Source organism: Drosophila obscura, unplaced genomic scaffold (assembly GCF_018151105.1).
Source record: "Drosophila obscura isolate BZ-5 IFL unplaced genomic scaffold, ASM1815110v1 contig_150, whole genome shotgun sequence".
Taxonomy (NCBI): Eukaryota; Metazoa; Arthropoda; class Insecta; order Diptera; family Drosophilidae; genus Drosophila; species Drosophila obscura.
This window is the reverse complement of record NW_024542736.1, coordinates 9,565,967-9,591,353: the sequence shown is the minus strand read 5'-3', so window position 1 is coordinate 9,591,353 and position 25,387 is coordinate 9,565,967. Positions and strand designations below refer to the sequence as shown.

Here is a 25,387-nt window from a genome sequence, read left to right as displayed (position 1 = left end):
TGTGTGTGGGGTGGGTGGTGTTCCAGTGTGGCCTTAATGTTTGCGTGTTTTGTGGTCTACTGACAATTTGTGTCCTTCTACCCAACGAGGTCAGGCAGCGGCATCAGCCCTATCCTGTAGCACAATTTCTGAGTTGGTTCCCCAAAAATTGTTGGCAACATTATAAAGTATGTTTTTGTTTTGTTTTTGTTGCTGCTGCTTTGGTTGTTTTGGTGCTTCTTTGGGGAAGCACAGTAACTGCAATTACATATATTAAATGCTCGTCCGCCCAGAAGTATGCTAACCATTTGTGGCAGCATTTCAGCTCGCAAGGGGTTGAGTCGGCTTGGGTGTGGGCTTGGGGTTGGCACTGCAAGCGTAGCTGCCATTAGGCGGCACATAAGCCGCGTTTAAGTCCAACTAATTAGCCCAAATTTGTTGGCCGGCTACGCAGCCACCTGATAAGTGAGCAGAAAACGAAACTAAGCCAGGGTAGAGTGGTGTACGCTGGCATCAGGGTAGAGAGACGGAAGATGGAGGATGTTTGCAGCTGCTTTTTGGATGTGAGGTGTATATCTCACCCCTCTACCTTTACAGGGTACATTCGGGTTTTGAGTCCGATCACGTGACCAGGGTGTGCCTGTGCCTGTGCTGTGCTCACATAAAGAGTTAACTCTGCTGCATTTAGCGCTAAGCGAATGCACGACCACAAAAGTTTTTCGGTGCTGCGGGTGTGGCAGTGGCAGTGGCAGCTGGCAAACTGCAATGGCAACTCGGTTGCTGATGCTGTTGCTACTGCTGCCAATTGTTGCAAGTGTGGCGCTGTTGTTTGCCAGTTGTTGTTCTGGTGTTACTCGGTCTGCTGCTGTTCCTGTTGCTGGCACTTTATTAGGAAGGAGCCGCGGCATCCCCTCCGCAGACGGGGCTATTATTTGATGTTATTTATGAGTTGCAGACGTTAAGACATGAATTGGCCAAAACACACACACACACCCATGCACACTGTGTGCACCCACTCAGAGATGCAGGTGATCCAGCAGCCACATAAGATATGCAATGTTATTTTCATTTCACAGGAGAAGTTGCCCTGCCCTGGCTGGCGGTGTGGCAATTAGAGGAAAGTGTTTAGGACGCGGATGCCGTTTTCATTAGAGCAGAGTTTCCTGCACTTCCCTTTTTTTTTTTTTTGGCTGCCATTAGGATGCACCCGCCTCGCCTTGCCTCGCCTCGCACTGAGCGAAATCTAAATGTGCATTAAGCTGCAAAACAGAATGAGCAACTTTGTGTGGACTTCTGGCCGGATTGCGTCTTGGATTTCTTGGTTTCCCTCTTCTGCTGTTGGCCGGCTAAGTTTTTACAGCGGGGCGCTCGTGCATGTCGCCGGCGATCCTCGCCAGCTTCCACTGCCACTGCCACTGCCGCAGGCATAAATCACGTGCGCAGCGCTCGCTCACAAGAAAGTTTTGATTTGTGAAATCAAAAGCCATTTGCCGAGCTGCAATCAGCACAAACATTGTATGCAGCAGCAGCAGCATCGGTCCGGAGAAGGAAACTTTTGCTTTTTGGCACTCGTCAGATATGGATGCCATCACCAGCAACAAGGCTGAGGCTGAGACAGAGACTGAGGATGGAGGATGAAGGATGCAGGCGAAAGTCTTGGTCCTGCAAGTTTTTCTTGCTGCAAAAGTTTTTAATAGTTTGTTGGCGCTTTCGCTGATTTGCTGCAAAGCAAAGTTTTTCTTTTTTTCGAAAGCATCTCTCTGCATTCTGCACCCTGCACCCCCTGCATCCTGCTCCGGCACCAGGAGCTGCAGTCCGAGATGGCCTTAAAGTATGCATCGCCTTGCTTTGGCATGCTAAATTTCAATGGAGTCCCTAATGAAGAGGCAGCTGCTCCGTTGCTGCTCTGCTCCTAATACGCAAGTGGGTTGTCCAAACATGTCATTCGGCTGCTCGGACTCGGTTGTGGGAGTGGGAGGCCCTTTCTCTGATTTTTTCCCCATATACTTTGCGAGTTTTTGTAAAGTAAAATAAATATATTCCTCTGAGAATACATGAGTTGATGCTTTTATGTCTGGTAAAGAAACTAGTTAGTAGTAGGTACATTTTACACCCTAACTAACACAATAAAGATGCCTGGATTAGCGGTTATAGTTCTGGTTCTGCAGCAACGCATAGAAAATTGTCATTGCCCTACTTTCAGCTCTTTTTAAAGGATACTTAGTAGAGGATACTTTTATGTCGGACTGCTCCACTAAAGTGTTCCCAGTGGTTTTTGTCTCTTCTCTTGCCTTTTATCTGCGAGTGGCTGCGACGTGTCCGCAATAATCTGGCCGCACTGCGCTGCACCCGAAGTATGCTAAAACCATGGGAATATGTGTGTCAGGCGTGGCCGGAGAAAGCCGAGGGAATTTGTCACAGTTTGTAGGCTGCTGCAGCAGCGCAGCGGGTGCCTCTGCACTAAAGGAGCGACTAAAATAATCAAGCGAGGCAAGTGCCACAACTACGACAAAGTGTGCCGCACCAAATGAAGAAAGTTCAGGCTCTTTCCGGCATTTTACTCGACTTCTTTTTCCCCCGGTCACAGCAATGCGAAAAAGTCGTAGAAAAGTAGTTAAACTGCAACTTTTAGTTGCTCCGGCCTGGCATAATTCTCGAAAAGTGAGCGCGGCGCCAGTTCTGTTCTGAATGATATATACAAGTTCTAGTAATAAATTTTACCCCCCAGACACGCCACAAAGTATGCTCCAGTTTGTCTTTTTCCCACAAAAAAAAAAGAGTTTCCCATATGCTAAAACTGCATGGAGGAGGGATGGGAATGCCCTTTAAAGTTGCATTTGCATTGCGCTGCTCTAGCGGTTTGTTTGTGTGACAAGTTGGAATTTGGAAAGTGATTTAGCTGGCAATAGTTTTTTTTAGTCTAGAAAATGCTGCAAGTTCTGTGATAATTTTGTTTTTTATTTCCCTTTCACTTGCAGGTGGTTCTTCTTCAACCTTTTTGGTTGGTTCTTCAACCTTTGGAAATCCACAGCTCAAAATTTATACACATCCTGATAGGACTACAATGTTCTGCAGGTGAGTGGAATGGACTACTTGAATGCCTGTACACCTAATTTGTTACACTATATTCGCCTCAAATCAGCTATGAATAATTTCACAAAAATCTATTACAATTTAAATTGATTTATTTTGACAAAAAACGTTTTCACGATACAAAGTCAAACCACCGTTTGACGCACAATTCATATGAATAATGTGAGCATTTGAATGGAATATTCATTTCACTTTTGCCTGTTGCCGTTGACCTTCATTTAACATTCACAATCCAGCATTCGCCTGGCAACCAACCGATTAAAGCCGCAAAACTGCAATTTTCCGGTCCCAATGCAGCCTGAGCCACGCCCCAAAGTGGTGTGTGTGTGTGTGTGAGTGTGTGAGTGTGTAGGGGGTTTGGCTCCAGCTCGGTTATGGCCAAGTTCAAGCCAATGTCTGGCGGCGTCTCCAGCACGTGCTGCCCAGATTCATCTACGTCAACGGCAGGATTCTCCGTCAGTGGAGGAATCAGCAGCTCAGCTCGTTCGCCATTTCTCTCCATTTAAATGGAGGGGAGAAAAATTGTGAAAAATTTGTAACCGAGGCGTTTTGTTTGCTCTCGTTTGCTTTGGTCACGGATGCCAGACTCAGTTGCTAGTCGCAGTCGCCGTCGCCTGACTTTGCTTGCCAGTCAAGTCAAGTAAACATGATATGCAGGGTCTAATTTTTTCCCTTTTCTATACCCTAAAAGTGGGTATGGGAATTTTGACTAAATTGGTTAGTGGTTTAATAAACAATTAAAACCATTAATAATACACATTCAAGTATTCTTGATCAGTATCTTGTATGTCTGTCTATCAGTTTTGAATTTATCGCAAAGATACTTGGAACAATGTCCTGCTTGGATAAGAAATTGCAGCTGCTTCATGGGGTACAATCGCATTAAAAATCAATCGTTAGATAACCCTGTAAGGGCATATAACCTTCGACAAGCTGAAGTACGAATTGGTATATTTTTTAGCCATCATCATCTCACCCTTGCTCTCCGTATGGTTCAGTCTCTGTCTGTCTGTCTGTCTGGGGGGCACATGTACTCGTATGTGGTTGCACAATATTTTACATTTTCATGCATGACGCGTTTAATCACGTGATGCATATGATTTTTAGCCAGCCCTGGTCGGAAGGTCTGGTAGGTGGATGAGAGCGAGTGGGGCAGTGGGGGAGCAGCAGCACTCCTCTCATATATTCATGCATACAATTTCATCAGCATGAATTATGTTTTGCATACTTTCAGGCGCAGCTTGTGTGCGAATGTACATACACATATGTATGCGTGTGTGTATGCATATGTGTGTGATTTGCTTGTTTTGCGTTTAGGTCTTTGCCGCTGTCTGGCGCATTCTTGTAGCCCTTGATGCCCACGGCTGTCGCCTTTCATCTCGCCCCACACACACACTCGTGGAGAAGTTGCTCTCAGCGTCTTTTTCTTTTTTTTTTTCGGTGGTTGTGTAGGTGATGTTGGTGGGACGGTGGACGGTGGTGGCGGTGATGCTGGTGGTTGTGGTTGATGATGCCCACTCAAAAGTTGTGGATTAGAGCGTGTAATTTTACTAAAAAGCGCCACCGAGCCGAGCCGCACTTCATGGCAGCAGAGGAGTGGGTGGGTGGTCCGCCCCCAGCGAGCGGTTGTTGCCATATTCTAAGTGTTTTCTGGGCTTTTGTCGCTCCTCGCCTAATTCCTCTCGCAGGACCCGGCGATGGCTCACATGTAATTTATGTGCTTAACTTTCACACTCGGCTGGCCAGCACAGTCGCCGAAAAATCGTCATAAAAATATGCACTCTCAAACAGTTTTACACTTTGGCGCCCCCAAACCGAAAGCAGCTGAAAATGAAAGCGTCCAGCCATACGCCCCATACCATACGTACTGCTACTCCTACTCCTAGTCGTCCTCCTCTATGGGTAGACCAGAAATATATATTCAAGTGAATATTTATGAGCGACGAAAGCAGCATTTGTCCCTTACATTTTCACTTTATTTAAGCCATTGTGGTTGGTCTTTGTTGTTGTACTCGTAGTGCTGGAGCAACAGTCTCGGCCAACGTCAACATTCTGGCCTGACCGCCTTTGGTGGCTCTGTTGCCTTTGTGGCTCGGTTCGTCCTCATCGCTGTCAGCATTTCCGGCGCTGATGAGTTTATGCTTGGGGGCCATATTACTTTATCCCAGAACCTCCCTAGCCACTGTCCTGTGGTTATGCCCCACACACACACAAACACACACACACACACACGGGAAACGCCCATTCATGACTGTCATGAGTTTTCCGCAATTGATGGTCTAATTATGCCGCCAACACTAAATTTCATGACTCTGCTGGTCGGGCCAACACGCAGACGAAGGGGCTAGTGATGCTGATGGCGACAGCGAAGGGTGGGGAGCGATGGAGTAGACAGCCAGCTTGTAATTTAATGGAAAAACATTTTGCCCCACATATACCGAGGGAGGGGGCTGGTGACGAGGGAGGGGCATATGCTGCTATCCCCCATAGCTGAGTGTCACTTTACAGTTTGACAGCCATTGCCATGGCCATGGCTTGGGTCAGCTTTCAGCTGGGATTTATTAAAGCTAGCGACTCACATGTGACAGTTTGAAAGACAGCCATGGGTGAGGGGTTTGGCTTAGTCTTAGCGTTGAGCATAATTGAACGATAGATATGAAAAGTAATGTTAATAGGCATGTATGTACATATATGTATGTATGTATATTCCAATGATATTAAAATAATTTGATTTTAATTTTAATATTTTGTATGGCAAAAAGTAATTAGCAAAGACGTTGCTTATATTATTATATATTATTATTTATTTATTTATTATATTATTTATTATTTGAAATTATATTATTATATTATATTGCTTAGGGTTGAGTATAATTGAACGATAGATATGAACAGTAATGTAAGTAGGTATGTATTTATGTACATATGTATGCATGTATATGATTCCAATATTCCAATGATATTTAAACAATATTCAATTTAATTTAAATAATTTTTAAGGTAAAATGCAATTAGCAAAGACGTTGCTTATATTCTAAAGGAGTTTTCAGTTTGCCTCCAAACTTGCCACCCAACTCTCTTGTATGCCCCAGCAAAACAAATACTCGTATTTATACTTATTTATTTCAGGGTCAACTTCTCGCAGATGTTTCTTCGGCAACTTAAATTTCAACTCACTCGACTCCAGTGCCGATCTCTGGCTCGGATTGAGAACTCTGTGTGGTAATTTGGCCATCGCATGTTGCATATCAAAATGTTCACACTCCATAATATTTGCATATTAATGTGCATATATAATTAGCCCCAATAATTAATGCCAGAAAACAGGAAACCTAATGAAATGCCAAAATATAAACAGCACAAAATTGGACTCTGTCGCTCCGCTCCGTCTCTCTATCGCTATTCTCCATCTCTCTGACATTCTTAATGAGAATCCATGGCTCCGGAGAATTTCGGATGTGTGTGTTGAGTTAATGCCGGATTTGGGGCTTTTAGTTTCTAGCTGGAGTTTGAAGTGGAAGGTTCCAGGTCGGGCACTAATAAGCCTTTAAATATGTATTCAAATTGGCTCGTTCTGCCCCACTTGGCCGTGGGCTGTCTCTGGTTCTGCCTGGCCGGGGGGCAAATGTTTGAACAGCAGTTGACAAAGTAGGTCGCAGCTAAGTCTCTCTCTCTGTGTGTGTCTCTCTGTGTGGAGCGGGTCAATCTATTGAGCAAACTATGTATTTACTTGCAGTTTGATTTACTCTAACCGCGTGGGAGGTGCCACGGACCGGAGGCCTCAGGGTTTGACCATTCAGCGCCTTCCCTCACAGATGATAGAGCCGGATAGGCTGCATCAGCATCTCCAGGAAATCACGGGCAGCGAAGCGTTGGCGCCATTGTTGCTGGAATTACTGGGCCAAAGTGGGCCAAATTGGCAGGGCCAACAGGCAGGCAACACAGCCACCAATCAACCGCAGCAAAAGCAACAGCAACCACAGCAACAGCAGCAGCAAGCACAGCCACAGCCACAGCAACAACAGCCACAGCAACAGCAGCAACACTTTTTTGTTTATGAAAACTCTCAGACCGCGGGGCAAACGAGTCAACAACCTCAAATATTGCCAGGGTTCAATGGCGTCAATGTGCATCCTGCATCGCAACAACAGGGCCAGCAGCTATTCAGAGCGCCAAAGCCAATTCAGGCTCAACAGCAGCAGCAGCAGCAACAACAACAATATCAATATCCAGAAACCGAGCCAAAAATCGTTAAGGCGCCGCCTGTGGCAGCCGTTCAGGCGCCAACATCCGCCTACATTGCCACATCCTTCGACAGACTCCCACCCGGACTGCCATCACTCGATCCCGTTGCCAGCATGCCGCACTCGAGGCCTGCTGGCACTCAGCCGGTGTAAGTAAACACTGAACTGAACACTGAAAACTACCAACTATAATCCATTATTTGCATTAAACAATGCATTTTAATTAGCTCATCCCCATCCACGGCAACTGCAGCGCCAGCAAGTTGCAGCTATCCATCGGCTGTAGGCCCCGTCCTCAGCCCCACCCCCAACCCCACTACCACTACCAGTGGCATGAACATGCCCTGTCCCAGCTATGAGACGACCCCGCTGTTGAGTGCCTCTGTGCTTAAGGCGACAGCTGGTTAAGTTTTTAATTAAATCGCTGGCATAATTAATAAAGATGCGCATAGACAGTAAAGAAAGTGTTGCATGCTTCCGGGCTGTCCCGCTTCCACGTGTGCCCCTGCATGAGTGCATGTGAGCGTATGAGCATGCATGTGCGCTCATGCAATTTTCATCTAAATGACAACTGCATCTGTGGCAGACTAAGCGGAAATACAGAAGAGTTGACTTAGGGGGAGGGTCTGGTGTGGATTATAATCATTTCGTTCGTTGAACGATGCTACTAAATGGGATTGTAGTAGGTGAAGGTGTGAAACAAATAATCGAAACACTCTAATTGTTCTCTTTTATGACTGAGTTAGCCAAGCAGATTACTGCCCACCATTTACCCCACTCTAGGAGATCGTTCTTGTATGCCTGTTGCCATAAACACAAGCTTCGTGAACAATATGTGACTTATCTGTCGTCGTGGCTCTGCACCACTCCAGATTCTAATCCCATCGCATCCCTTGCGAGCCCAGCCTGTCCAAGCTGTCACAGAGCGTCAGCGTAAAAGTAAAACATGCAACTAAAAACAATTTCTAAAAATATATAAAACATAAAGTACGAAAAACCGCACAGAACACTTCATGCTGAGTGCGACTCGCAAATTGTTCTGCCTCGTGCGATGGCGATGGCGATGGCGAGTGAGTTGCCACAACAGCCACAGCAACAGAAACAGCAGCAAAAAGGAGAAAAATAATAAATAAAAATCCACAAAATGTATGTGGCAATGCGTTGAGTCTGCGGCTGAGTGCCGCGGCAAGTGTTCGAGCAGGAAAATGAAAGTGCTGAAGTGTTGCCCATTGTTTTGTGTCAACGCCGAGCGAGGCGGACGGGCAGGCGTTGCCACCACGCACCACGATGATTGCTACAAGTTGACGACACGAATAGTCTGCAGTCGGTGCTGTAGGGGCGAGTTAGAGTCTGGGAATGCTGCTCAAACTGAAGAGGTGTCTGGGAGGATTTACAGGAATTTTTCAAGCTAAGATTAGAAAAAGTATTTCAAAAGAATGGATGTTCAAATAATATCGTAATCTACTAGTAAAATGTGTGGAGCTTAAGAAATACTTCAGACAAAGGTTATTTGATATATTGGAACATATATTTCAATCCACACAGCAACCACATTATTTTACTTCAACAAAATTCAAACAGTACTCTAAAATGGCTTATATGGCTTATTCGAAATTGCAATTGCAGTTAAACTGAAAGGCGTTCCAGCCACTGGATTTAGATTCTCGCTGGTTAATTGGACGAATGGTGAGTACCTCAAGCATATCCGAGTCCTGGTCCTGGTTCTTGTTTCCTTGTTGACGTGTCCCTCTTAAATACGACGCCTCGGCTTGTGTTCTGGTGACGGTCCTGGCTCTGGGGGGTTCTTGTTGACATTGCCACTTTGGTAGACATTTTATGGGTCTCTAATTTCATGCACGCCTAATCAGGGAGCGTCGCTAATTAAATTCTAAGCATTCGCCAGCATCACAATGCTCGGAACACTAAAAAATGTTTTATATGGCAACAAATCCAACCCCATTCCGCACCCCCCTTTTTTTTGTTTAGCCCCAGCTGAACCCCATTTTGTCTCCAATCTCCAGGGTAAGACCCATCCCCCCATCCAAGGGTGCTGTAATTGCAGATCCTGGTCTCCATACACGCCCCTATGCAAATGGGACAAAGCTGCTACTGCTGGCTGCTGCTACTGGTCCTTCTTCTGGGTGTTCTCTTTGTAGCCATCTGCAAGCTCATCTCATCTCGCGCTGACGGCTTTTGAACTGCCTTCGTTTGTTGTTTTCCCCTGTCGTAGTCTAAATTAACCGTTTCGTTACGTCAGCTCCGACTGCTGTCTTTGTGCGTTGACAGTGGCTGATGCTGCTGCTGCTGCTGCTGCTGCTGCTGCTGCCGCTGCCACTGCCACTGCTGTTGTTGTCCCAATTGTTGTTGCCTCTGCTGCTCTTGTTTAGTTGCAAGTTTGTATGAGGCAGTCGTGCGTGCCCGGGCGCCTGGCAATTGGAGCAATCAGCTAGCTCCTGCACAGCCCCATTCTACTCCATTCCATTCCATTCCAACCTTGCCACATCGCAGCTTCAGACAGCCAATCCCCCAGCACTCAGCCGCACTCCATTCGGCTGAGTTCAGTTCAGTTCAGTTCAGCTCAGGCTCGAGCCGACAGTTGGCTTTGTCTTGTCAGCTGGTCCCGGGCACACCACCCTGATTGGCATTTACAATTAGCGAGCGGGTAAACAGAGTCGGCGAGCGAGCATCGCCTGGCGTAAGGACTCCAGTGTTCATCTAACAAGATTGCAAGTTCAGTTTTTGGGGGTTTCCAAGCTGAAAATGCACGCTCACGGTCATGGCTACTTTGAAAGTTATGCACTGGAGTATTGGACATTCATATGCTCGGAATTTTATCAGCACTTGCAGTTGGATTTATTTCCATTCAAAGAGCTGAAGTTGTGCAGCGATACAGCCAGCCAATTTCGGGTCATTCTGCTAATATCGGAGGTTGCATCGTTATTTGGCCAATTACCATAATGCCAACGCCTGAAAGTATGCAGAGCTTTTCGCATAGCTGCAAAAACATGCGTGTGGGTGTGCTTGTATGTGTGCCACTGGAATAATGTACTCTTAATTTGTTATGCGTGTGATTAATGATCCGTGCACAGCGATAACTTTGACTCATTACACCTGCTGATTTATTGCTGTCAACGGGCGGTCCGAGCACACACACTCAATCAAATTTACTATCCTCCCCTCACACACACTCACACACCCAAAAACACACCCACACACACTCATACACTCATGCATATTCCATGGAAATGAATTTTGAATTTGGTCGCTTTCGCTTAATCATTTCGCAATTAGCTGGCATTGTCAGGGGCGGCTTTGCATTGATTTATTTCGACTGGTTTGTTGTCCCCAAGATTTTTAGCATTGTGTACGCTTTTTGCCCATTTTTAAACATTTCCATTTCCATGCTCAGCTTTTTTTCTGCTCATTTCCACAACTGACATCAAAGTACTCCGAGCTGTTGTTCAAAACTTTTCAATTAATTATGCTTTATTGCTTTGTGGTGTTGCGTTGCTTTTTCTCGATTTCCTCCCTCTCTTTCTCCCGCTGTCTCTTGAATTTCAGCTGCTTGCTGCTTTTCATTTTAATTTTTGCTGGGCTGCACGCTGTCCATGGCTGTTGTTGTTTCTTTCGGTCTTTGGCAAGTGTGAAGATTAAGAGGCATCGATGGAAATGCAAGTAATTAATGGCCGGCAGAGTGGGCGCGGCTACCCAAGGCCCCCAACACTTGTACCGACTGCGCTAATGACCCATATTATGAGGTTATTACTCGTACGAAGAGTACTCTCATCCGTCTGCCTCCGATTGCATGAGTGAGAGTAAGAGTGTCAGTGTGAGTGCGTTTCTGCATTTCTGATGACATTTCGTATATGTTAAGTAATTGCAAAAGGCTTCGATGAGTTGGCCAACCGGCCACGGGAGTCTGGCATGGAAGATTCGACTGAGGCTGTGCAGTTAATTGAAGTATATTTGGATTGATGGATGGCACAAGCAATGGGAATGGGAACGCCTTGTCTATGAAAGTGCACATTAATTAGGGTTTGCAGTAGACCAGTTGCAAGATATCTGCTTGCCACTAGCTGAAATAGGATTGATGGGTATGCCTGGGTACTGGTTGGGTAAGGCTGGGCTAAGTAAGAGCTGATAGAGGGGCAGGCGAATGCTAGCAAAAGATAACCAAGGGTCACATGTCTCACTGCCTCTAGGGATCTGTGATCTTGCCTTTAATTCTGTTTGTCTTATTTTCTCATTACATTCATTCCGCAGATGGACCCAAGACCTTACCACTTGGTGGTGTTCCTGCTGCTCTATTTGTTGATGCTGGCCTCCTTTCTCCGGCCACTGATGAGCATAAGCATAAGCGTTGACTCGCTCTTCTTTAGTGCCAACTACGCTGCCGTGGTGGGTCTCACCTTCAGGTTAAATCTGTTCATGGTGATGGCAGCGTTGCCCATCACCATCCTGACTGTCATTGCCATCGCGAAGTGGAACGAGGCAACAGAACATCCCACGGCCTCGCGCTCATTTGTATCGTTCGTGATTGGCCTGTATGTGGCATTGCTGATCGCCAACTTTGCCGCCAATGGCCTGGTCATGCAGAACACGCTCGGTAGGTTCCAGCAACCCCCACTGGCCTGCTGGCGCATGTACGGAGATCTGCTCATCGCCTTCTGGGAATATCTCGTGGCCAGCATCGAGAGCATCGTCACCAGGCAAGCGGTAACGGTTCCCGTGCTAGTCTACGTTCTACATTAGTTGCAGTTCCCAAATTCGTACTGTTCTGTGTAAACATAATTAAACATGACATACTCTTCAACAAAAATAAACCCAAAGTGCTTCATATAATAAATTATGACTGACTGGGCAGAAAGAGTAAACTCACATCACAGCTGAGTTGAAACTTATTGAACTGCTCGCATCATAAACTTGAAGCTCGTGTCTCTGGCCGAGACAGACAGACACACAATGACCACTGCCTGCCACTAACCAGTGGCCAAATGGGGGTTGGGGGGGGCTGGGGCCCATGTGCGGAGCGGAGCGGAGTTTGTTGCGGTCGAGTTGCATATTAGATTTAATGCGATTTCCATTTGCTTGGCATGGGGCCTGCCTGCTCCTACATCGATAATGAGACGACACTTCCCCTGGTTTTGGCTCGTTTGCCCTGCCTTGATTTGCCTTGGTTTGCCTTGGTTTGGGGGTTGCACCAGCCACCCATAGAGGCATGAAACATTTGTCTAGGCAACCGCAGGGCAACGTGGCCGGGGACCGCCTGCACGTCTGGCGGGTAAGTAATTTTGCGGTTGTATTTTGGGGCACGTTGCTTTGAGGCTTTCGAGTCGATCATCCTCTCCGTTGCCGCTGCGGCCTGTCTGGGGCTGGGCTTCGGCAAATAGTTGAGCTCAAACAGTCCAGCGGGGGCCCAACGAAATAATTGAAATTTTATGCAAGGCTTTAGCTAAAGTAAAAAATTGTTGAAGCTCCTGTCTCTGTCCCTCTCCCTCTCCCTCTCCCTCTCTTCCCTACAGATATCTCTTTTGGATTGTATTCCGACGTAAATTCCCAGCAAATACGAAAACATTTATTTTCTCTGCCTGCTCCAAAACATGTCTTTGATCTCGAAAAACATGTGCCCAAAAAAGCGAAAAAAAAAACCCAAACAACAAAAATTAAAAACGGGCCAATTTACACACAAAAGGGAAAACACAAATATAAAAATAAAGCAAAACAAAACAAAACGAAAATGTACAAAAAATAAAGCAATAAAAGTTGTAAATATTCATATGCAAAATACAAATCACAAACAAATTAAACGAAACGAAACGTTCGAGTAAGTGCTTAAAACAATGCCAAATGAGTTCTGAATTTGGGAAATTGTTACCCAAAAAATATGCGAGAAATGCCAGAGGAATCTGGACAGCGGTACGCGGTGGGGTGGGAGCGATGAGGGAGCGGGTTTTTCCGGGACACTAAAACTTATTTATGCCTTCATTTTTGTTGAGGGGGTGGCAGCCTGCTGTCCAAGCACTCGCTTTTTCATGCTCCCATCGACATTCCATTATACTCGTAATTTATATCTGAACAGCTGGATATATAAAACTTCAGATTCAAAGCTGTAAATAAGGTCTGGTTAAACCCGAGCGACTGTCCAAGCTAAGCCTTAAATATTTGCTCAAATTTGTCTCTTCTGGCATTCATCTTTTTCGTAGAGCGACTTGATTTATTGCTCTAATAATCATGTGATAAAATTCTTGACCAAATGAGCCAAGATTCGGCCTATTGGCTGCACAAAAATAAGTTTAGAGCGAAGTATTTGAGAACACTTGAAATATTGCGGAATTTGTGTCTTATTTATGGGATTTATGGGAGTTTTTAGCGTTTAAAATGTTTGGAAAAAACCAGGTGGGAAGATAAAATCTTATTAACAGCAAAAGCCTGAATTCCAAGATGTGTTTTCACAGAAAAGTAGCATAGCACATGATGCCATAAATACTGGTTCAGAATTGAACCCACCTGTACACATACTCTAATATCTGTGATGGGTATAATTTAAGAGAGTTCTGCAGCTACTGGGCTGGCTTAGATTTCCCCAAGTCGTATCTTAAGTGATCGTTAAAAGGCCCCACTTTAATGTGTGTTCCCATTTTCGGGTTTCGGGCTTATCCCCCGCTACCAGTTTGGATCTCATCTGAGTGGGAACGATCTCCTCCCATCTTATCGCCCAACTGAGATCAGTTGAGGTAAGGCCTGGGAATTTCCCTGAAGGGGGAAGTGTTATTGAACCTGCGCAGGATTGGGATTATCAGTGGTTCGAGTGACAATCAAATGACAGAAGTTGAAATGTCCGATCATTGGAAGCCAATAAAGCGGAGTGATTGATGTGCCAATTTGTAATATGCCGATTAACATGTTCCATGCCCAAATCGACTGCTTAATTACACAAGGCACTGGCAACACTGGCAACGCAGGCAACCCAAGTTCACTGGTACAATGGCAGGGCAATTAATATTTTTATTAGCGTTTAATTTGGATTAATTGCCCCACACACTCCAGCAGATGCCCATGAATCAGCCCAATCAAATGTGTGTCAAAACAAGGGCTCCAGTCCCATAGTCCAGTCGATGAAATGCAATCCAGAAGCGAATACGTCTGTCTGTTAAGGAATTTGCATTTCTTTTGTTGACGCAATCACTGTACTCCCCCGTCCCCCATCCCGTCTCCTGCTGCTGCCATCCCATTCTGGCTGGAGATGTTCCTGACCTGTGCTGCTGGCGGCTGACTGCTCGCTGCTCGCTGCTCTTCTCTCCAGCCAGGGAGAGATGTGGATGTGCCTGACCTGGACTGACGCTGCTGCGTGTGTCACTCACTCCAAGTGACAGTCTCTCCCAGCCTCTCCAGGGGCAGCGGATTCGCTTGACGCTCTGCTGGAAATCAAAAGTTTCGAAACCGGCTTCGGGAGATCCCAAACAAATCAAACAAAACAAAAACGCAACGAAACGAAGTGAAATGAAATTCTTTCGGCTTTTGGCTTTCGCCCGAAATTTGCTTTAAATACAAAATCGTCGAGCTCAGAACATTAGACAGGTTTAAGAGCTCGAATTAAGCACAGCCCCCAGGAACATTGACTGGACATAAAACCAGCAGCAGTGCAATCCACTTTAATACACAAATATTAACAGAATTAAATTATATAACCCCTATAAAAAACTCAAGTCCCAATAAGTTTACAATGGCCATCACAAATCCCACGCAAATGGTAAGCGCACACACACACAGCCAGCACCAGCTGCAGACAGATCCTGACAGTTCTATTCCCCCAGATAATGCTCGGCTATTGCTGCCTGGGCCTGGTGCTGACCCTCACCGAAGCCCTGCCCCGCTACAGTCGGCGCGGAGATCTTCGACCCGCGGCGAGTCTCAACAGCTTCGCCTATGCCCCCCGGCCCCAGGAGCCCATGACACTGACAGGGAACTATAACCTCATCATGCCCGACTACTACGATCACAATCCATCGGCGTCGATGCAGCTGCAGAACTTTGCCAACTTCTACGACGCCCAGGTGAGCCCGGGCGCCGACTTGGGCATGGAGGAGTCCCAGTTTTTGGACAGCACAGTCGTCAGGCCACCACAGCCCCTTTCGGCGGCCGAGCGACGCATCCGCCAGCAGGTGCCGTCGGTGGACATTGGACGCGAGAAGAAGTCACTGCTCAAGCTGAAGAAGGGCAGCACCCAGCCCCGTGGAGCCGACTACCAGGAGTGGGACCAGTTCGACTACGATCTCTACAGCCTCAATCCCGGCGAGAACAAGAAGTACAAGCACGATGCCTAGATTGATGGCTCTGAATTGGAATCGGAATCGGAACCGAGGGCCACTTTTATGGCTCGACTGTTTATGAAATTGTTGCTGTTTTTTTTGTTTTCTCTTTGTTAAGCGCCAAAATAAATTATTTATTTATTGTAAACTGCATTTGGTTATTTTTGTTTGCCAATTTTGGCTGCGTCTCGTTGAAGGAATGCGGTCAGAGCAAGTTTTGATACCACCCTAGAGCGGGTATGACGATGAGGTTGGAACACACCAGATCCCACACCCTAGAGCGGGTATGACGATGAGGTTGGAACACACCAGATCCCACTCACATTTCAGAAGACCAAAGAAGAAATAACTGCTGCCATATATATAGAGTATTTTACGCTTCGGTGATGGGCCAGCCATTGGTTTCTGGATCTCGCCACCGCCTAATGGTCCGGCACAATTTGTCTAATTGCCCCTGCCATTAGCAATTCGCTTAATGACCAAATCCGACCCGAGGAACAACAAATCAAACACGAGGAATTTCCTGGAGCATTTCATTTTATTGCTGGTCGAGCAGAATTCGCTTGAGCTCCTCGACCCGTTCCGGCGAGGGCTCAAAGAACTCACTGTCCACCTGGACTTCCTTGTGCCTCGACAGGCGACGCGGCGGGGGACGCGCCGCATGGTATCTGGCCAGAGCAGCAGCCTCCGCCTGCGCCTCCACCTCCGCACTGCCGTCTTTGTTGTTATGGCATTTGTGGCGTGCGGACAGCTGTCGCCGCTGGCCAGGCATCACCACCACTCCGCCCGCACGCACCTTGAGACGTTGCTCCCTGGGATGAGGCTCCTCTGTCAGCAGCTGGAGCTCCTCACTCGGTCTCTCGTACGGATAGCCAGCTTCTGGGTTGATGGCAGCGTGGGCCCACATCACACCTAGCACTACCATCTATGAGACATGAGATTGGTTAGGCATTTGACGTCATTGTCATTGGGGAAACGAGTTCTGTGCCCCGCATTCCGTATTCTGAACTGAGTTTACCAGCAGAGTAGGCAGCAAACTCATCTTCATCGCTGGATTGTGATTGTCTCGCTTCGGGGTCCACGCACAGACTAACTTTGGGTTTCCAGCTTCCATCTGCTGACTAATGTTGGCCTGCCCTTAGAACTGATTATGAAATCTTGGCTATTACTCCACGCATTATGCCACAGTGCAGAGAGGGCACTGAGAGCAACCGGTTTCACTGTGTTTTTCTCAGCTGGATTTACCGATTTGATTAGCATACTTAGATTGAAAAGTGTTTGAGTAAGCAGCTGGAATAGAGCATTAAATTCTAGAGAAATCACTGCGAAAAACATTGGATATTTAATCGTGGGGCTATGCATTATGATCCAGATATTTTTTTTAGCTTTCTTAGTGCCGCAAACTTTATTCGGGGTGATAATTAGAGCTTAGGAAAAAGTTCCGTAGACCCAGACAGTTGCGCGCTTCATGCCATTGGCAAACCATGTGCTGTTGAAGGCATAGTCACCCTTGGGGAAAAGGCAACACATCGGTGAAGTGCGTGTTCACAAACTGCGTGGGCAGATGGTCCACAGAAATGTCGTGCTGCAAGGAATAACTCATTGAATATGTGCTCAAAAGTGTTATAATTATGGATAGAACTCACATCGTACGGACACTGGTGATAGGCATTCGAGTAGCTCTTCAACACTGAGTCAATAAAGTTCATCATAGGGTTCTGGCTCTTTTTTTTATACATGTACTTGCACACATCGAAGGTGACGTTCATGGTGATCGGTATGAAGCCCTTGAAGCGCCTTAAAACTTGCAGACTTGCCTAAAAATATATGTGTAGAACTTGGGCACTATAATCCATTAATAGTTAGTTAACTTACCGATGCATTGACAACGGGTAGCTGATGCATGGCGACCTTCACGGCCAAGTACTTGTAGCTGCGATTCACAGCCTTGATGTGACAGTTTTCGAACTCGGCGAACTGCTTGTCAAGTGAGTTGCACTTGATGTTGGTGAACTCGAACAGGGCATATATCTGGCGATGCACAATACTAAAGTTACAGCCAAGTGATATTCGATATTATTGAAGTTACCTGCGTCACACAATAGGCAAGAATAAATGGCACCATCCAAGCACTATAAGGAACTCGCATTTTGATTCAGGAATGATCTAACCCCAACTGACATCTCCCTCTAAACTCCACTATAACTAAATATCAATTTAATGTACTATTAATATTCTTGTTCACTGACTGAGAACATTTTCCTGATGGTCTGATGGCTGGAAAATCATTAACTCACACATCGTTTGGCTGATTCAAAAAATATATAATTATATTTTAGGGCATAATAAAAAGTAGGTTGCATGATTTCAGTTTCATAAATATAAATGGGTTTTATTGGTCACTTCCTGTGAACAGATTTAAGTAAACTAAGACGAATGCAGGCAAGATATTTTAGCTATTTATCTTTTCTATAAATCATAAATCTATTGCATTTCTCAGTTTTATGTCTTCTCCCATGCCCATTTAACATATCTTGTGATTAGTTGGCCAAACAATCTTCCATAAATTCGCGCAGTGCATTGAGCCACTATTAATTTTTTATGGGTGATTAGCATACGTCAGACATGCGAATGGATGTCGCGTATAAATAAGCAACAGGCGGAGAGATGAGGCAACAGCCAACCGGTTAATTAATAACATTTCTCAATCAGCTGGAGATCGCTCCCCCAAACCATTGTCTACCTTTGGGCTGTTTAAACAAATCAGGCAATCGGTTATATTTACATTGAAAAATCTAATTCAACAACTATTAAATCTAAATGCGACACTGGGCCAGTGTTTAGTTATAGGGGTGCCGCTCGATCAGCTCCTCCCTCCGCTCGTATGTGCGCCTGTTCCTGGGCCTCAGCTGTCCCTGACTATTCATCGCGGTGCCCGGGGGCACATAGAGGGCTGGACTCTTGGTGCAGCCCTCGATATGAGCATGGGCCACGGCGCGTATGTCCTGCAGCAGCTGCTTGTGCTCCGGATCCACTTGGCCCGGACTGAGCACCTGCTGCTGACACTGTCCGTTGGGCTGGCAGTTGGTCACGTATCGCTGGTACTCCCTGGTGTCCCCGGCTGTCGTCTGCTTGTGGTCGTAGTAGTCCAGCGAGGCGCTCTCCGACTGGGCCACGTGGTTGCCCTTTCTCGGCGCTGGCTCGGCGAGACCCGTGCTGGTCAGGAGTTTGTTCAGCACCGCTGTGGGCGGCACGCCGGAGCCATGGCCTGCATCCAGCACCTGCTGCCCCGTGGGCAGTGTGACCAATGCATAAGGATGGGGGTTGGCGAAGTAGTGACGCTGTGGCCCCGGGTTCTGCGGCTGTGGTGCTCCGTACTGGCCGCTGGACTGTGACTGCACTTGGGTCTGAGCCTGCGCCTGAGCTTGAGGCTGGTAGTAGCCGGGTGGTGGTGCTGGTGGAGTCAGGGCTTGTGTAGTGAGCGGAGCTGCCAAGGCTGAAGAGTATTGCTGATAGCTACCGCTGCCCAGCAGAGGGTTGGAGAAGGTCGAATATTGCAGCTGTGGCTGCTGCACCCGCTGAGGTGCCACATACTGCACCTGCTGCTGCGGTGCCACATATTGTTGCTGCTGTTGCTGTGCGCCCTGGTATCCATATCCTCCCAGTTTACTCTGCTGTCCCCTCTGTCCGCTCACATGCACTGTCTGGTGGTTCTCATAGATGGCCGGAGCCAGATGCGATTCCAGATGATAGGTGCGGCTGTTAGGCCCCAGGGTTTGGACCACATACCGGACAGGCTGCTGATGGCGCGTTGACACCTCGCGGAAGGGTACCTGGGGGCGCTGGTAATGATATTCCTGCGACCTCACCGATTCGGCCAGCGCCAACTATGGTAAATAAAATGTTGTTAATAGTGTGGCACACACGAAAAGCGATTCTATTCGTTGGTAAGTTGCCTACCACTGACAGTAGCAGCCACAGCTTGTAAGTCATCTTTGAATGGCACTTTTTTGGAGCAGTTTTCGTGTTGTTTGCGGTTCGCCGACTCGCAGCTAAATGAGTTGTGGCAGGGCAGGCAGCAGCAAAAGGCAGTTGGACGCCACTGGACGCGCGAAGAAGATCATTCGAAAACTTGTTTCTCCGACTGGCTTTGATTCGTCGTTGCAACAGTTTGAACATTTCATAATTTCTTTTTCCCTTTCGGTAAACGCTTTGTCTCTGCCTGTCTATTTGCTCATTAATATGCTAGAGTAGGGGGTATTTTGGTCTCAGACAAATGTTTGTTTTCCAACGAAACTCGAGGCTCATATGGATTAAGATGCATAGAAATGATTGAACATCCTCTGTTTATACTATTTATTATTACTATACGGCAGCTAGGGTATCTAGTGCTTCGATCCGTGCAGCTGGTCTTTGTTTCCTGTTTGTTTATATGTCTGCCAGTGCCTCTTGAGCGTTCGTTTGCTTGGGGCATCATTTGACTATGCCTCACGCAAAATTTGTGTCATAATTAAAGTGCCAACTCTTTCTTCGCTTCATTTGAGAGCTGCGTCGCGTCTCGTTTTGTTTCATATCTTATGGGACCGTGAAAACGTTGACTTGGCCTTTCCTATCCCATCCCATCCCATCCCATCCGCTCTTACCCACTTCAGTGGAGCTGCTCGTTTCGGCTGCGTTTAATTTAATTAAATTTGCTTGGCATGATTTTGTGGCTTTCTGCATAGCGTGTGGACCGGGCAAAAGTAAAAGTATATACATACATAAATGCTCTCCTCTGTGGGTACACGTGTTGGCAAATGACTTGCCAAACGCTCTCGAATCGCCGGACATCAAATTCGCATGAATCTTTGCCGATTTTCTTTAGGGTTTCGTTTACGCTGGCGTTTCTTTTCGGCTTTGGCTTTGGCTTTTTGGCTAGGGGGTGAGGGTGAAGTCTTGATTGTTTTTGGTGAACCCCCCCAATGTGATATATGGAATGGTATGATGGGGAGGATATTACGTGATTTGTTTATTAGACGAAATGCGAGTTTAATTACCTTATCTTTTGATTTATTTAACAGAGAGACGCGACTGTATTTTGTCTTGTGTTGCAACGCCCAATGATGAGCCCAATCATGGCTGTATCAGTGGCTGTATCACACACCATCGTCGCTAAGCATATGCAAGTGTATTCATGAATAGCCAATGAACCCAGTGATTGATTGACCCACCACCACAGGCCAGCAGCTGTGACGATGTCTTAGCGGGCCAACGCACAATAAGTGTATCAGCTGTGTGGTGTGGGATGGGGGAAGCGGAAGCTAAGCTTTACTTTACATTGCTGTCGCTGTCATTGTTCGGGTTGGCTTTGAGAATTGCACTCTGTCTCAGCTATATTCCTGGCAATTGCCTGCTGCCTGACATATCCTATGCACAACTGCTCCTGGTAGAGCAGCAGCACGCGGGCTGACGTCAATCAAAGACGCGCCATGTTAAATGCACTTGACTGCCACTTGACACAGCAAATGTTGCTGGCGTAGCTGTTCCCGTTGTCGTTGTCGCTGTCGCTGATGTTGCCCCGGCGTCGCACAAAACATCTTGCCAAGCCAACTGCCAACACTTGACATTCACAATGAGGGGCAGCTGCATGCGAAGGGGCAGAAGCAGGAGCAGGAGCAGGAATCTGAGCTGGGGCCAGGGCGCACGCATAAAACGCGGCCTGGCCTCCAATTTCGCTGTCAGAGAGGGCGATGCAAATGCAGATGCAGTTGGAGATGCGGTGGCTTATCACAGCATGTCACACACACACACACACAAACACGGAGAGAGCTGGAGGGAGAGAGAGAGAGAGCGAGATGGGAAGTTGCAAGTGGCCAACGCTGCGTATACGCAATCTGGTGCATACAAGTGGGGGAGGAGGCGGAGGCGAAGCTGGAGTGTGGAGTGTGGGTACGTCTGTGGACTGTCTGTCTTTATGCTGGGCCCCCGCCAGACCGTTTGCATTCATTGCTGTCTCAGGGCATGGCATTCAGGGTTATGAGCTTCGCGCCGCATTGCATGCAACCTCCAATGAGATAGAGCACGTGCATCGCAGATGCAAGTGCAGATGCAGTGTGCACTGTGCACTGTGCTCTGTGCATGCCACGTTGTTTGTATGCATTCAGTTTATTCTTTCCACTTGTTTCAGCGCATATAAAGCGTCATTTTAGACACCTTTCTGTGTGTGTAAGCCCGGGCTGGCCTTTCAGCGCCTTTAGCGTTTTGTTTTTTTTGCATACTTTTTGGCTTTAGTTCGAGGGGCTTCTGGTGAAAGGGATCTGCTTAATTAGACACATCTGCCGGGACAGCGGCAAATTAGTCTCACTCAGGTTGAATGACCTTTGAATGCCAGCACCCCCCTGCCCAGCGCGTAGGTGAGCATGGCTTAGCTTTAAGCCAAGTGCTTGGCCCGGGCGTCAGCCAGCAAACAATGCCACACAAATAAAGCCTGCACGAAAAACAACGAAGAAAAATCAATTGCATAATGGCGCATGTGTTGCGCAGAACAGTGGCAGCAACAGCAACAGCAGCGGCAGAGGCAGCAGCACAAATTTGCAACTCTTTTTCCATTTGCACGTCGCAAGACACAAAAACAAAAAACAAAAAACAAATTCAACCACCAGCACTTCAGTCGTCTTGCAGCAGCGATTTTAGCCATATTTTTTTTTTTAACTGTCGCATATAAGCGGAGAGAGAGTGACGGGGCAGGGACAGAGAGGAGTCGGAGAGAAATGTAGACATGTGTGTGTGTGTGGCAGCTTTTGTTTGCACCAGCATGGGGAAGCCATTTAAGTGCGGCTTCTTGAGAAAATTGCAGCCAGAGCGGATGCAGAAAGAGCCAGTGAGACAGAGACAGAGATAGGGACATACATAGAGAGGGAGAGAGAGAGAGAGAGGGGGGAGAGAGAGAGACAGACTAAGAGAAAGCGAGACAGGCTGAGATGTGGAGCGTCACTAACGAGCAACGTCCTCTGTCTCAGTGCCGTGTCCGTGTCCGCCTCAACCTACCCGTAATTAACAGCAGCAGCAGCAGGAGCCATAGGAACAGACACAGCCGCAGCCGCAGCTGTATCTGCAGCCCCAACGAGAGCTTAGCTCCCCTGTGGGGCCTATCATTTGTTGCAACACAAAAAGCAAAAAGCAGTGCCTGCCTGCCGCCTGCCTGCCTGCCCCAAAACCAGAATCAGTGGGCGGCGGCATGTACGAGCAGCGAAACCTGGTCGGTGCAAAAGTCGTTGGCTTGTTGGACGACTCAAGCGCCTTAATAGGCTTAGCAGCGAGTCAACTATCACAACAGCACCGATAAAAGTGGAAGCCTCTCCGCGACTCGGCTCGTCAGCACAGCACAGCACAGCATTATGCCCTGCCTGGAAATATATCTTCAACATGGAAAACTTTACCTATATGATATGCTCTCTCATGCTCCAGATGTCACAGTCGAAGCTTTGTCAACGCATGCCACATGGAATATTTATGGGGTGGGGGCTGGGCAAGGAACAGAGACAGATACTGGCTGGGGGATGGGGTTGTGCCACTGTTTATGGCACGTTTATGCTGGAGCCAGCACTCATTATGTGCATGCCACCGCAAGTACGTGCCCCGGCCAGCCTATAAGCAGACCATACTCTCCCACACAACCCCTAATTCAGGCTCAGTTCCAGTTCCAGTTCCAGTCCCAGACTTACCCTACTCCCTCTCCGCTTCACAAGATCCCACCCGTCCACAGAGCGGAGTCTGGGGTTGGGGTGCCTTTGTTGTGTAATTTTCTTTTGATTAAAGTTTTTCTATTCTTTGCTAACATCTCTGTTTTTTTTTTGGGGCATATACACAGTGCTGCATGGCTATGACTAACACGGAAAATGTGCATCCATAATTATAGTAATTAAAACAATCATCGGGGGAGGAAATACATCTGCAAATCCAAATCAAATAGAGTCCGTGCTATTATTAACACCCAATGATCTGGTAATTTGCGGATTGAGCATTCTGGGCTGGACCCACTCCCCCCACCAAGGTCGGCTCTGCCAGTAACCCTTTATTCAGCTGCATCAGCATTTGCTGTCGCTGTGCACCGCCTCTCCATCCACCGCCAGGGGAGTCCACTAGAAAGTTCCGCCGCCGCTGCTGCACGGCAAAATGTTGCTGATGACAGCAACAATATCATCAGTGGCAACAACAGCATCAGGCATCGGTAGCGGCAGGCACGAACAGCAACTCCTGCTCCTCTCATTTTTGTTTGCAGTCATTCGCATGTGTCATACTCAGCGGCCGAGATGATGAGGCACAAAATATGCCCAGGCTCAGACTCAGTCGAAACTAAACTGCCAGCCAGCCAGCCAGCCAGTCTGCATGTCGCTCTGTCTCAGTCTCTCTGTCTGCCACACACAACAAAAAAAAAGGAAATTAAAATAAAGCATGGCAAATGGCCTAGCTTTAAGGGTCGCATCGGGGAACACACTCTGGCAGGGCGTTTTATTGCTGCTCAAATATTTCCATTCCTTTCATTCTAAATGAGAGATAGTTTTTTATATATAATATAATATATGTACATATAGAAGCTCATACATGTAGAAGTACAATTATCCTATCTATTGTCAGGCTCGAGACAAAGTGTAGAGTTAAGTGATCCCATTGATTCCCATTCCCAAGGTACGAGTATCGCTCGTATACGCTCTTTATCGGCTACCCTTCTGTGAGTCGTAAGCTGCTGATAATAGTCAGAGTAGCCTCCGAGTAAGGGCATACAGATACACAGCAAACAGACAAATGAGGACGGCGGCGGTGACATGATAGCCTGTGAACGCTGCTGTCTGCCGCTCGTCCCGTTTTGTCTGCGCGTTGGTCTGCGCCAGCGTCGCTGCTGCTGCTGCTGCTGCTGCGGATGTGGCAGACGCTTTCCTTTCCACGCTCGCCGACTGCTGCATGCGTTGCACTTGCCACTGCTGCCACTGCTGCTGCTCCTCTGTTATTCTGGTGCTCTGCTATATTTAAATACGCTGCGGGTTGCAATGAGCACGGTGCACAGTGCACGGTGCATGAGGCAAGGCTCGTCAGCCCGAGCTGTGTGGCACTTCATTTGCTTCACAACTCATTCATGTTTTGTGGCACGGCATAGGCTGTATAGAAGAGAGCCAGACTGCCTGACAGAGCCCTAAGCTGAGGTAAACACTCTCTGCTCTGCTCTGCTTTCCTCTTCTCGTCTGCCACGCTGTCTCGCTTCGGCTCATGTGGCAGCCTGCTGCTGCCTTGCCTCACCTACTTTCTGCACTTAGGCATTTGCCGGCTTCAGTCTCTGCCTCTGCCTCAGCCTCTGCCTCAGCTTCAGCGGGGTGGCTGACGCTGCCTAGCAGCAACAACAAAAATAAAGCTGAAAAAAAAGGCGGAAAAAAATATTGAAAAAAAAAACCTCCCCAGCTGCGCTGCCACCAGAGCTCCCACGCGGCCAGAGTCCTGGGTATCGCTTACAACAAACACTTGCAACGTGGGCAAAAGCTCCTCTTCAACTGCTCGCCCCTTGCCCGTCCCCCGACCGTATGGGCTGGCTGGCTGGCTGGCTGGCTGGCTGGCTGGCAGCGACGTTAGCGTTAACGTTAACGTTAGCGTTAATGTTTACGGTGCGGCACGGCTCGAGAAGTTCGCCGAGTTGTGTGCCTCGTCTCGACTGAGGAGGCAACTGAGGCACTGAGCCAACGGCTGCATTGCTGCCAGCCCAGCCCAGCCAGGGAGGAGTCCGCAGTACGTTCG

At 47.5% G+C, this 25,387-nt stretch overlaps 6 protein-coding genes across 7 annotated transcripts; 3 read left to right on the top strand and 3 right to left on the bottom strand.

The window, feature by feature from the left end:
* Positions 1–6,592: 6,592 nt before the first annotated feature.
* LOC111069435 (transcription factor SPT20 homolog) lies at positions 6,593–7,766 on the top strand. Its single transcript, XM_022359503.2, has 3 exons — positions 6,593–6,720; positions 6,809–7,465; positions 7,544–7,766. Exons 1-3 carry the CDS (start codon positions 6,626–6,628, stop codon positions 7,722–7,724), a joined length of 933 nt encoding a protein of 310 aa, XP_022215195.2. The 5' UTR covers positions 6,593–6,625; the 3' UTR covers positions 7,725–7,766.
* Positions 7,767–8,912: 1,146 nt separating this feature from the next.
* LOC111069414 lies at positions 8,913–15,765 on the top strand. 2 transcript variants are annotated; one of them, XM_022359473.2, is made up of 2 exons: positions 8,913–9,002; positions 15,131–15,765. In XM_022359473.2, exons 1-2 carry the CDS (start codon positions 9,000–9,002, stop codon positions 15,638–15,640), a joined length of 513 nt encoding a protein of 170 aa, XP_022215165.2. In that variant the 5' UTR covers positions 8,913–8,999; the 3' UTR covers positions 15,641–15,765. The 2 variants fall into 2 exon arrangements, with proteins under 2 accessions (XP_022215165.2, XP_022215164.2); XM_022359472.2 differs by lacking the exon at positions 8,913–9,002 and adding an exon at positions 14,888–15,066.
* Positions 8,919–12,135, top strand: LOC111069416. Its single transcript, XM_022359474.2, has 2 exons — positions 8,919–9,002; positions 11,580–12,135. The coding sequence occupies exons 1-2, from the start codon at positions 9,000–9,002 to the stop codon at positions 12,066–12,068; spliced, it is 492 nt and encodes a 163-aa protein (XP_022215166.1). The 5' UTR covers positions 8,919–8,999; the 3' UTR covers positions 12,069–12,135.
* A 388-nt stretch (positions 15,766–16,153) lies between the features above and the next one.
* LOC111069426 lies at positions 16,154–16,799 on the bottom strand. The gene is made up of 2 exons (XM_022359494.2): positions 16,644–16,799; positions 16,154–16,550 (listed from the first exon to the last, which is right to left on the bottom strand). The coding sequence occupies exons 1-2, from the start codon at positions 16,737–16,739 to the stop codon at positions 16,164–16,166; spliced, it is 483 nt and encodes a 160-aa protein (XP_022215186.2). The 5' UTR covers positions 16,740–16,799; the 3' UTR covers positions 16,154–16,163.
* A 226-nt stretch (positions 16,800–17,025) lies between these two features.
* Positions 17,026–17,774, bottom strand: LOC111069404. The gene is made up of 4 exons (XM_022359461.2): positions 17,715–17,774; positions 17,501–17,656; positions 17,272–17,442; positions 17,026–17,210 (listed from the first exon to the last, which is right to left on the bottom strand). Exons 1-4 carry the CDS (start codon positions 17,772–17,774, stop codon positions 17,130–17,132), a joined length of 468 nt encoding a protein of 155 aa, XP_022215153.2. The 3' UTR covers positions 17,026–17,129.
* Positions 17,775–18,395: 621 nt separating this feature from the next.
* LOC111069433 lies at positions 18,396–19,669 on the bottom strand. The gene is made up of 2 exons (XM_022359501.2): positions 19,586–19,669; positions 18,396–19,512 (listed from the first exon to the last, which is right to left on the bottom strand). The coding sequence occupies exons 1-2, from the start codon at positions 19,616–19,618 to the stop codon at positions 18,466–18,468; spliced, it is 1,080 nt and encodes a 359-aa protein (XP_022215193.2). The 5' UTR covers positions 19,619–19,669; the 3' UTR covers positions 18,396–18,465.
* Between the last annotated feature and the right edge of the window lie 5,718 nt (positions 19,670–25,387).

What these genes read in the sequence shown, in the direction of transcription:
- LOC111069404 (XM_022359461.2), bottom strand. Translation starts at nt 17,774, where the DNA reads ATGCGAGTTCCTTATAGTGCTTGGATGGTGCCATTTATTCTTGCCTAT. An exon ending in TTGCCTATTGTGTGACGCAG is followed by an intron (nt 17,657 to 17,714) that starts GTAACTTCAATA and finishes GTGCATCGCCAG; the next exon opens with ATATATGCCCTGTTCGAGTT. An exon ending in ATCACCAGTGTCCGTACGAT is followed by an intron (nt 17,211 to 17,271) that starts GTGAGTTCTATC and finishes TATTCCTTGCAG; the next exon opens with CACGACATTTCTGTGGACCA.
- LOC111069435 (XM_022359503.2), top strand. Translation starts at nt 6,626, where the DNA reads ATGTATTCAAATTGGCTCGTTCTGCCCCACTTGGCCGTGGGCTGTCTC. An exon ending in TTTGAACAGCAGTTGACAAA is followed by an intron (nt 6,721 to 6,808) that starts GTAGGTCGCAGC and finishes ATTTACTTGCAG; the next exon opens with TTTGATTTACTCTAACCGCG. An exon ending in CCTGCTGGCACTCAGCCGGT is followed by an intron (nt 7,466 to 7,543) that starts GTAAGTAAACAC and finishes CATTTTAATTAG; the next exon opens with CTCATCCCCATCCACGGCAA.
- LOC111069433 (XM_022359501.2), bottom strand. Translation starts at nt 19,618, where the DNA reads ATGACTTACAAGCTGTGGCTGCTACTGTCAGTG. An exon ending in TGTGGCTGCTACTGTCAGTG is followed by an intron (nt 19,513 to 19,585) that starts GTAGGCAACTTA and finishes TATTTACCATAG; the next exon opens with TTGGCGCTGGCCGAATCGGT.
- LOC111069426 (XM_022359494.2), bottom strand. Translation starts at nt 16,739, where the DNA reads ATGGAAGCTGGAAACCCAAAGTTAGTCTGTGCGTGGACCCCGAAGCGA. An exon ending in GTTTGCTGCCTACTCTGCTG is followed by an intron (nt 16,551 to 16,643) that starts GTAAACTCAGTT and finishes CATGTCTCATAG; the next exon opens with ATGGTAGTGCTAGGTGTGAT.
- LOC111069414 (XM_022359472.2), top strand. Translation starts at nt 15,040, where the DNA reads ATGGCCATCACAAATCCCACGCAAATG. An exon ending in TCACAAATCCCACGCAAATG is followed by an intron (nt 15,067 to 15,130) that starts GTAAGCGCACAC and finishes CTATTCCCCCAG; the next exon opens with ATAATGCTCGGCTATTGCTG.